This window comes from Anolis sagrei, chromosome 12 (genome assembly GCF_037176765.1).
Source record: "Anolis sagrei isolate rAnoSag1 chromosome 12, rAnoSag1.mat, whole genome shotgun sequence".
NCBI classification, from domain to species: Eukaryota; Metazoa; Chordata; class Lepidosauria; order Squamata; family Dactyloidae; genus Anolis; species Anolis sagrei.
The window spans coordinates 5,426,512-5,437,911 of NC_090032.1; the positions used below are offsets into that span (position 1 = coordinate 5,426,512).

The 11,400-nt window shown below is 37.4% G+C and overlaps 1 protein-coding gene and 1 long non-coding RNA gene across 4 annotated transcripts; one reads left to right on the forward strand and one right to left on the reverse strand.

Annotated features, from left to right (window-relative positions):
* Window positions 1-1,541: 1,541 nt before the first annotated feature.
* On the forward strand, window positions 1,542-4,838 carry BOLA1 (bolA family member 1). Its single transcript, XM_060758498.2, has 2 exons — window positions 1,542-1,624; window positions 3,910-4,838. The coding sequence occupies exon 2, from the start codon at window positions 3,930-3,932 to the stop codon at window positions 4,371-4,373; it is 444 nt and encodes a 147-aa protein (XP_060614481.2). The 5' UTR covers window positions 1,542-1,624; window positions 3,910-3,929; the 3' UTR covers window positions 4,374-4,838.
* A 1,897-nt stretch (window positions 4,839-6,735) lies between these two features.
* Window positions 6,736-11,182, reverse strand: LOC132764171 (uncharacterized). 3 transcript variants are annotated; one of them, XR_010910379.1, is made up of 2 exons: window positions 8,673-11,182; window positions 6,736-8,399 (listed from the first exon to the last, which is right to left on the reverse strand). It is a non-coding gene; the product is annotated as an uncharacterized lncRNA (long non-coding RNA). The 3 variants fall into 3 exon arrangements; XR_010910378.1 differs by having other exon boundaries at window positions 6,736-8,576; XR_010910377.1 differs by having other exon boundaries at window positions 6,736-8,576; window positions 8,625-11,182.
* Between the last annotated feature and the right edge of the window lie 218 nt (window positions 11,183-11,400).

An 11,400-nucleotide genomic window follows, 5' to 3' on the forward strand; every position in this document is an offset into this window, starting at 1 on the left:
CCATCCAGTGGCTACACTTGGAACAGCATTACAATATAAGTTTAGAATTAGAAGTAGAATAACAATAACAATAATAATATAATGCCACAAAATACCTATTTTACCTTTTTTTTACTTGATTTCTGCCCTTGGTTAAAGAAGCAACGCAACAGCCTCATTCCTTAATGCACAGCTGCACCTGATAAGGTTTCATTAACTCCTTAAAGGGGCATCTACACTGGAGACTTAACCCAGTTTGATACCACTTGGAACTACTCAATGCAAGATCACAGCACTGTAGTTTTACAAGGCCTTATTTGCACAATCCCAAAATAATACCAATCCTAGGATTCTATAGCACTGAGCCAGGCACTCTGCACATGCTCAGGGCACTTAAAGCGGGATTAAACTGCGTTAAAGATGCAATGTAGCTGCACCCAAAGTTGCAAGCTCCAGGTGGGATTGGCTCTTCAGGTTAACTGATTGCAAACTATGCTTTCATTTTAATTGCAAACCATACTTTCATTTAATTTGAACCAATTGCAAAAAAAATTATTAATATTTGCAAATACTTCAATTTGCAAAAATTAATTGCAACCTTCATTTAATGAATTGCAAAAAAAATATTAATTTTTGCAAATACTTTAATTTGCAAAAATTAATTGCAACCATCATTTAATGAATTGCAAACTCTAATTTTTGCAAATACTTTAATTTAATTTGCAAAAATTAATTGCAACCATCATTTAATGAATTGCAAACTCTAATTTTTGCAAATACTTTAATTTAATTTGCAAAAATTAATTGCAATCTTCATTTAATGAATTGCAAACTCTAATTTTTGCAAATACTTTAATTTAATTTGCAAAAATTAATTGCAATCTTCATTTAATGAATTGCAAACTCTAATTTTTGCAAACACTTCAATTTAATTTGCAAAAATTAATTGCAACCTTCATTTAATGAATTGCAAACTCTAATTTTTGCAAATACTTCAATTTAATTTGCAAAAATTAATTGCAATCTTTATTTAATGAATTGCAAACTCTAATTTTTGCAAATACTTTAATTTAATTTGCAAAAATTAATTGCAACCTTCATTTAATGAATTGCAAACTCTAATGTTTGCAAATACTTTAATTTCATTTGCAAAAATTAATTGCAATCTTCATTTAATGAATTGCAAACTCTAATTTTTGCAAACACTTTAATTTAATTTGCAAAAAATAATTGCAATCTTCATTTAATGAATTGCAAACTCTAATTTTTGCAAGTACTTCAATTTAATTTGCAAAAATTAATTGCAACCTTCATTTAATTAATTGCAAACTCCACCTATAGTTAATGAATTGCAAAAACAAAACCCTACCTGCATTTAATTGCAAACTCCACTAATTGCAAAATCCACCTTCCTTGGATGAACTGCAAACTCTGCAACTGGGAAAAAAATTCTTTTCCAAGAAAACTACAATTCCCAGAATGCAAAGAGGCAGCAGAAAGGAAGCTCTGCTCCTAAGCCTGCTGGGAAATGTAGTTTTATTTTCTTGCTGGGAAATAAGAACTTCATTTCCTAGAATGCACTTCGAGGGAGGAAAGGAGGAAGGAAACAGCAAGGTCAGGAGAAAAAGCACAAACAAGGGGGAAGGTGAGTTGCAAAAGGCTGGTTTGCACTGGGTTTGCCATTCAGATTGGCTTGCAATCCAGCAAATAGGCTGCAAAAAGCCCATTTGCTCCATGCATGATGATGGCATGCACACCCCATGTTGATATCTGGTGGCAGTGCATAGATTATCCATATGTATGGATGCTGGCACTCTGCACATGCTCAGGAGCCCCACTTCCCAAATCCAAAATTGCTCCAGAAATGTGCCTTTTGCTTGCAGATTGGTCCTTTGGGCCATAATAATGATTGCTTCTTTTTGCCATAATAATAATAATAATAGTAATAATAATAATAATAGGGATCCTGGCACTCTGCACATGCTCAGGAACCCCACTTCCCAAATCCAGAATGCTCCAGAAATGTGCTCCATGTCTTTTGCTTGCAGATTGTTCCTTTGTGCCATAATAATAATAATAATAATAATAATAATAATAATGTGGATTCATCTTGTTGTGATTCAAATAATAATAATAATAATAATAATAAATATCCTTTGTGCCATAATAATAATAATAATAATGACTCATCTTGTTGTGATGCAAATAATAATAATATAAAATAATAATAAATAAATATAATAATATATTATATAATAATAATAATGTCTCATTGTGATTCCAATAATAATAATAATATAAAATAATAATAAATAAATATAATAATATATTATATAATAATAATAATGACTCATTGTGATTCAAATAATAATAATAATATAAAATAATAATAAATAAATATAATAATATATATATATAATAATGTCTCATTGTGATTCAAATAATAATAATAATATAAAATAATAAATAAATATAATAATATATATAATAATAATAATAATAATGACTCATTGTGATTCAAATAATAATAATAATATAAAATAATAAGAAATAAATATAATATATATAATAATAATAATAATAATGACTCATTGTGATTCAAATAATAATAATAATAATATAAAATAATAAGAAATAAATATAATATATATAATAATAATAATAATAATGTCTCATTGTGATTCAAATAATAATAATAATATAAAATAATAAGAAATAAATATAATATATTATATAATAATAATGTCTCATTGTGATTCAAATAATAATAATAATAATAATAATAATATAAAATAATAAGAAATAAATATAATATGATATTATAATATTATATTATAATAATAATAATAATAATAATAATAATAATAATAAAATAGTAATAATAATAATAATAGGGATCCTGGCACTCTGCACATGCTCAGGAGCCCCACTTCCCCAATCCAAAATGCTCCAGAAATGTGCCCCATGCCTTTTGCTTTCAGATTGGCCCTTTGTGCCATAATAATAATAATAATAATAATAATAATAATAATAATAATAATAATAATGTGGACTCATCTTGTTGTGATTCAAATAATAATAATAATAATAATAATAATATAAAATAATAAGAAATAAATATAATAATATGATATTATAATATATAAAAATAATAATGTGGACTCATCTTGTTGTGATGCAAATAATAATAGTATAAATAAAATAATAAGAAATAAATATAATAATATATTATGATATATTATTATTATTATTATTATTATTATTATTGGGATCCTGGCACTCTGCACATGCTCAGGAGCCCCGCTCCCCCAATCATCTTTTTGTGATGCAAATAATAATAATATAAAATAATAAGAAAGAAATATATTACTATATTATATTATATAATAAAATAATAATAGTAATAGTAATAATAATAATATAAAATAAGAAATAAATATCCTTTGTGTCACAATAATAATAATAATAATAGTAATAATAGTAATCCAATAAAACAGCCAGCAGGGTATCTGCTGTGGACTCATATTGTTGTGTTATTGTTAATGTGTACTGCTTATTTTTATTATGAGTTATGTATTGATTTGTATTACTGTTGTTGTTGTTTTTGGTGAAGTATTGTGGGCTTGGCCTCATGTAAGCCGCACCGAGTCCCTTGGGGAGAAGGTACTGTGGTATAAATAAAGTATTATTATTATTATTATGTTTCAAATAATAATAATATAATACAGAGTGAACTTGTTTGCTTAGTACTAATCTTGTTGTGTTTCTAATAATAATAATAATCTGCAAAGACTCTGGCACAAATCAGTCAAGGGGATCCCAGTGGTGATGGGCACATTGGGGGCAGTGCCTAAAGCCCTTGGCCTGCACTTAAAAACAATAATAATAATAGCAATAATACTAGTATTTCTTTGTCGTCCCACCATCCAGGTTTTGCCGCTTGACCGCTGATGATCTCCACCGGCCTCTTGGTGCTCGGCCGGACTCTCCGCCGTCCCGCTTCCTTCTCGGCCCGAGCCTTCTCCTCTCCGTCCGGATCCATGGAAGAGAAGCCGGTGGAGGCCGGGATCCGTTCCAAGCTCCAGCGCGCCTTGGACCCGGTCCACTTGGAGGTGGCCAACGACAGCCACATGCACGCCGTGCCGCGGGGCTCGGAGACCCACTTCCGGGTGATGGTGGCCAGCCGGCGCTTCGAGGGCCTCTCGCTCATCCACCGGCACCGGCTGGTCAACGACATCCTCCGGGAGGAGCTCTCCGGCCCGGTCCACGCCCTCTCCATCCAAGCCAAGACCCCGGAGCAGTGGGAGAAGAACCCCCAAGGCATCGAGGCCCCCAAGTGTTTGGGGGGATCCAAGCACGACCCGCAAATGGGCACCAAAACAGAGACGGCATGATTAAAGCGGCATCCCATTTGGGAACCGGTCCCCCGACCCATTCATCTCCAATGAGCTCTGTTTACCAGTGCCTTCGGTTCATTATTTTCCAAATGTATGGATTTACATGATTCCTGGTTTGGGAGGAAAGGGAATTATAGTATTTGGGGCCATGTCAGGTTCACTCGTGCAACTATCAGCCCCTCTCCCATACTGACACAGCACATAGCCGATCCTGGAACTTTTCATCATGTTTATCGTTGTGTGTTTCTTGGACACACATTATATCACTTTTCTTATCTCGGCACAGTTCATAGTTTTTCTTTGGCAGCTGACATGCCTTCAGTGTTGATTGGGATTATTGACATAGTTGGTCCTGAAAAGGTCAGTTGGTTGGTTTAGTTGCATGCTGCAAGTCGCTCCTGGTTTGAGAGAATCAGCCATCTACGAAGACGTCACCCAGGGAACAATAAAGATGTATCTTCAGCCCCTGTGCGTCTTGGTATATTTTTCCTCCACTAATTCAGCGGGTCGCCACGTGTGATCTGAGGTCCTAAACCTATAGTGACACATTTGGAGCAAAGAATCCTTACAATTTGTTCGGATGGCGTCTTCCCGCCCGGCAGAAGGGGGTTGGATTGCATGACCTTTGGGGTTCCCTTCCGATACTTCGATTCTATGATTCTCTCTCCTCCCAAATCGGGAAAGAGGCCATCATGCTTAACAACAACAACAATCTAACCCCCTTCTGCCAGGCAGGAAGACATCATTCAATCCCTCTCGGTGGATGGCCAGGAAAGGGAAGGAAAGGAAAGGGAAGGGAATGAAAAAAGGAAGGGAAAGGGAAGGAGGGAATGAAAAAGGAAAGGGAGGCAAACAGGAAGGAAGGGAAGGAATGAAAGAAGGAAGAAAGGAAGGGAAGGAAAACAGGAAGAAAGGGAATAAAAAAAGAAGGAAGGAAAGGAAAGATAAAATCAAAGAAGGAAAAAGGAAAGGAATGAAAAAAGGAAGGGAATGAAAAAGGGAGGAATGAAAGAAGGAAGAAAGGGAAGGAATGAAATAAGGAAAAAGGATGGGAAGGAAAACAGGAAGGAAAGGAAAAGAAGGGAATGAAAAAAGGAAGAGAAGGAAAGAATGATGGAAGGAAGGAAAAGAAAGGGAAGAAAAGGAAAAAAGAATGAAGAAAGGAAGGGAATGAAAGAAGGAAGAAAATGAAAGAAGGAAGAAGGAACGAAAAAAGGAAGGGAAGGAAAACGAAGGAAAGATGGAAGGAAGGAAATGAAAGCAGGAAGGGAAGGAATGAAGGGAGAAATGACAGGGAATGAAAAAGAAAGAGAAGGAAGGGAAGAAAAACAGGAAGGAAAGGTGGATGGAAGGAAGGGAAGAAAAAAGATGGAAGCAAAGAAGGAAAAAAGGAAGGAAAGATGGAAGGAAGGGAATAAAAAGGAAGGCGGAATGAAAGAAGAAAGGGAGGGAAAACAGGAAGGAAAGATGGAAGGAAGAAAAAAGGAAAGGAATGAAAGAAGGAAGAAAGGAAGGGAATGAAAACAGGAAGGAAATGAAAGAAGAAAGGAAGAGAATGAAAAAGGAAGAGAAGGAAAGGAATGAAGGAAGGAAAATTAAAAGATGGAAGGAGGCAAATGAAAGAAGAAAGGGAAGGAAAAAGGAATGAAGGAAGGGAAGGAAAAAAGGAAGAGAAGGAAAGGAATGATGGAAAATTAAGAAAAGATGGAAGGAAGGAAAAGAAAGGGAATGACAAAAGGAATGAAAGAAGGAAGAAAGGAAGGGAAGGAAAACAGGAAGGGAATGAAAGAAGAAAGGAAGGGAATGAAAAAGGACGAGGAGGAAGGGAAAGGAAAATGAAGAAAAGATGGAAGGAAATGAAAGAAGGAAGGGAAGGAAAAAGGAAGGGATGAAGGAAGAAAGGACAAGGAATGAAAAAAGAGAACCCCCTTCTGCCAGGCAGGAAGACATCATTCAATCCCTCTCGGTGGATGGCCAGGAAAGGGAAGGAAGGAAGGAAGGAGGGAAGGAATGAAAGAAGGAAGGAAGGAAGGAAGGGGAGGAAAAATAGGAAAGAAATCAAGGAAGGGAAGGGAGTAAGGAAGAAAAGAAGGGAATGAAAAAAGGAAGGAACAAAGGGAAAGAAGGAAGGAAGAAGAGGGCAGAAAGCGGAGATTGAAATCCCAACTCTGCCGTTCAAATGCACTAAACTCTCAGAAGTAGGCAAAAATTATCCAGACTAAAATACTAAAGAAAAGAAATGTAAACAAATGTCACCAAGAAGGACGAGAGACATTTCAAACCAGAACCAACTTGACACTTCAAATATTTGATGGATCGCTGTATTGTTTTGTTCAGAAAAGAGCCAAATTGACGCCGAAACGGTTCCGATATTTTATTATTTTCTTTCAAACTCTTTTTATTGGATTTTTATTTCATCTCCATTTTGACATTGATTTGTATCGACTATGAGTTCATAATACCAGAGGCGGAAGGGAGTCGAGAGTCTGGTGTTTGGCCGAAGCCGGACATAATACAACATTTTTTACTCCGTTTCGTTTCCATTCCTGCGTTGACCCAAAAGTGCACACAACAAACCTTGCTTTCCCCCCACTCCAGACACACAACATACACACTTGGCTCGACACGGAAAGCGGTGCCGTCATCTCATTCTTGGCTTCTGGTTTTTTTAAATTTAATTTTATATTATTTTTTTGTCTTATTTTTTATACAAAATGGAACGAACCAGAGACCACAACGGAATGCGTTTTTTTCCCCTCGTTTCCTGATTTGTCGTTTTTTTTCCCCCATTGTTTACAAACATCTAAAAACTACACCACAGCACAAGGTTTTGCTTGAATATTATGATTATTTTTTATCTTTTCTCAGTTTTTTTTTCTTGTTTTGCATACAGACAGAACTACGGATGGATTGGATGTCGTTGGTCGTTTTGCGGTTTGTATTTTTTTTTTTGTCTCGTTTCGTTGCAAAGACCGGCTTGTACACGGAAAAAAAGGACACGATCAAACGGGAAGGAAAGAGGTATCGGAAGGCGGGCGCCGTGTGCTTTTGGAAATTCCTTCGGATATTGGGATCGCTTCCAACCAAAACAAATCGATTGATTCCTTTCCAAGAGTATTTCGAAGCAAACATAGACTTCTGCGTGGTTTGTAGGATCGGATGGAAGGGGGAATTATAAAATTGGAAGGGAACCCCAGAGGTCATCTAGTCTGACTCCCATTTGTCAGAAAGATGCTCATCTATCTCCTATCTAAATATGGAATACTCTGTGCATGCTCCGTTCACAAGTCGAGGACTAGATGGAAGGATGAATCATAGAATTGGGAAGAACCTACTAATTGATCTCCAACCTTTCCTCCTATGTTTACTCTTCCATCTATTACGATCTCCAACCTTTCCTCCTATGCTTTCTTCTCCATCTATTATTTGGTCTCCAACCTTTCCTCCTATGACTTCTTCTCCATCTATTACGATCTCCAACCTTTCCTCCTACGCTTTCTTCTCCATCTCCTATTATTTGGTCTCCAACCTTTCCTCCTATGACTTCTTCTCCATCTATTATGATCTCCAACTTTTCCTCCTAGGACTTCTCCATCTTCTATTATTTGGTCTCCAACCTTTCCTCCTATGCTTTCTTCTCCATCTCCTATGATTTAGTCTCCAACCTTTCCTCCTATGACTTCTTCCCCATCTATTATGATCTCCAACCTTTCCTCCTATGACTTCTTCTCCATCTATTATGATCTCCAACCTTTCCGCCTAGGACTTCTTCTCCATCTTCTATACTTTGATGTCCAATCTTTCCTCCTATGCTTTCTTCTCCATCTCGTATTATTTGGTCTTCAACCTTTCCTCCTAGGGCTTCTTCTCCATCTATTATGATCTCCAACCTTTCCTCTTAGGACTTCTTCTCCATCTATTATGATCTCCAACTTTTCCTCCTAGGACTCCTCCATTTTCTATTATTTAGTCTCCAACCTTTCCTCCTATGCTTTCTTCTCCATCTATTATTTGGTCTCCAACCTTTCCTCCTATGACTTCTTCTCCATCTATTATGATCTCCAACCTTTCCTCTTATGATTTCTTCTCCATCTATTATGATCTCCAACTTTTCCTCCTATGCTTTCTTCTCCATCTCCTATGATTTAGTCTCCAAACGTTCCTCCTATGACTTCTCCTCCATCTATTATGATCTCCAACCTCTTCTCCTAAGGCTTCTTCTCCATCTTCTATACTTTGATGTCCAACCTTTCCTCCTATGCTTTCTTCTTCATCTCCTATGACTTGGTCTCCAACCTTTCCTCCTATGACTTCTCCATCTATTATGATCTCCAACTTTTCCTCCTAGGACTTCTTCTCCATCTTCTATACTTTGATCTCCAACCTTTCCTTCTATGCTTTCTTCTCCATCTCCACCTCCTTCTCCATCTCCCATTACTTCTTCTCCAATCTTTCTTCCTGACTTCTCTATTTCCTATGGTTTGTTTATCCTTTCCTCCTATGATTTGGTCACCAAACTTTCCTCCTATGACTTCCTCTCCATCTACTATGATCTCCAACATTTCCTCCTAGGACTTCTTCTCCATCCTCTAGACTTTGATGTCCAACCTCTCCTCCTATGCTTTCTTCTCCATCTCCCATGACTTCTTCTCCAATCTTTCTTCCTGACTTCTCTATTTCCTATGGTTTGTTTATCCTTTCCTCCTATGATTTGGTCACCAAACTTTCCTCCTATGACTTCCTCTCCATCTATTATGATCTCCAACATTTCCTCCTAGGACTTCTTCTCTATCCTCTAGACTTTGATGTCCAACCTCTCCTCCTATGCTTTCTTCTCCATCTCCCATGACTTCTTCTCCAATCTTTCTTCATGACTTCTTTATTTCCTATGGTTTGTTTATCCTTTTCTCCTATGATTTGGTCTCCAACCTTTCCTCCTATGCTTTCTTCTCCATCCATGATCTGATCCCCAACCTTTCCTCTTATGAGTTCTTCTCCACCTCCTATTATTTGATCTCCAACCTTTCTTCCTATGACTTCTTCTCCATCTATTATGATCTCCAACCTTTCCTCCTAGGACTTCTTCTCCATCTTCTATTCCTTAATGTCCAACCTTTCCTCCTATACTTACTTCTCCATCTACTATGTTCTCCAAACTTTCCTCCAACGATTTCTCCTCTATCTCCTATAATGTCTTCTCCATCTCCTACACTTCTCCAACCTTTTCTCTTATGGTTTCTTCTCCATCTCTTACTATGTAATCTCCAACCTTTCCTCCTACCTCTTATTTCATCTCCAACTTTTCATCCAATGCTTTGCTCTCCACCTATGATTTGATCTCCACCTTTTCCTCCTAGGCTTTCTTCTCTATCTCTTATGATACCTTCTCCAAACCTTCCTCCTACAATTCCTTCTCCGTGTTTCATATCCTTCTCCTTGTCCTTCTCTGAACCGGCTCCGACTTGTCTATCTCCTTCTTCAAAGGGGCCCCCAAAATGCTAGTTGAGGTCTAGCTGAATCCCAAAAAATAATTGTGCTCTGTTAAGTTATTCGGTCCCTTTTTTGGAATGTGAAAGTCACCCCCCAAATCTGTCCAAAAGCCTGTGAGGCAAATAGGTATTTTGGGAAGTCGCTACGGAGCAGGGCGAGAGATTCGGAAATTTTGGTCCAGAATTCCTATGTGTAGGTCTCATTTGATGTCACCAAAGTTTGGAAAAATAGTGCCATGTTCATCCCTGGCATAAGAACTTGCTCCCAACCCCGATGGAGCAAAAGCCTAACCTAAAATTCTGTATTTCTTTGGGATCACCATCCCCAGCATCCCCAAACTCTAAGTCAGAGGGAGACACTAATGTTTATGGCTTCATACAGATTTGGCCTGAAAAAGAAACCAGGACTCCATTAAAAACAGCATCTGGACATATCTACAGCGAAAATGGGAAATGGGCATAGGGGCTTCCGGCATAACATCTACACTGTAGAATGAATGGAGTTTGACACCACTTCACCTGCCATGGCTCAAGGCTGCAGAATCCGGGGAGCTGTAGTATCTATCTCCATTCCTTCCTATCTAGGTAGATAGATAGGAAGGAAGGAAGGTGGGTAGAAAGATAGAGAGATAGAAAGATGAAAGAAAGAAAGAAAGAAAGAAAGAAAGAAAGAAAGAAAGAAAGAAAAAGAAAGGGTGGAAGGAGGGAAGGAAGCCCATCTACCTATTCATCTATCTATCTATCTATCTATCTATCTATCTATCTATCTATCTATCTATCTATCTATCTGTCCAGCCACTCATCCATCCATCCACCTACCTACCTACCTATCCACTCATCCATCCACCCATCCATCTAACCATCCATCCATCCATTCACCTATCCATCTATCCATCCATCCACTTACCTACCTATCAATTCATCCATCCATCCATCCACCTATCCATCTAACCTTCCATCTATCTGTTATCCATCTGTCTGTCTGTCTGTCTGTCTGTCCGTCCGTCCATCCATCCATCTATCTACCTACCAGTATCTATCATTCTTCCTTCCTTCCTTTCTATCGATCGATCGATCGATAGATAGGAAGATAAGTAGGTAGAAAGAAAGATAGGTAGATACTTAGGTAGAGAGAAGAAAGAAAGAAAGAAAGAAAGAAAGAAAGAAAGAAAGAAAAAGAAATGAGGGATAAAAGGACGGAAGGAAGGAGGGAAGGAAGTCTATCTATCTACCTATCCATCTATCTGTCTGCCAGTATCTATCTTCCTTCCTTCCTTCCTTCCTTCCTATCTAGATAGAGAGAGAGAGAGAGAGAGAAAGGAAAGGAGGGAGGGAGGGAGGGAGGGAGGGAGGGAGGGAGGGAGGGAGGAAGAAGGGTAGTCTATCTATCTATCTATCTATCTATCTATCTATCTATCATCTTCCTTCCTTCCTTCCTTCCTATCTATCTACCTAGATAGAAAGATATAGATAGATAGATAGATAGATAGATAGATAGATAGATAGAGAAAAAGAAAGGAAGGAGGGAAGGAAAT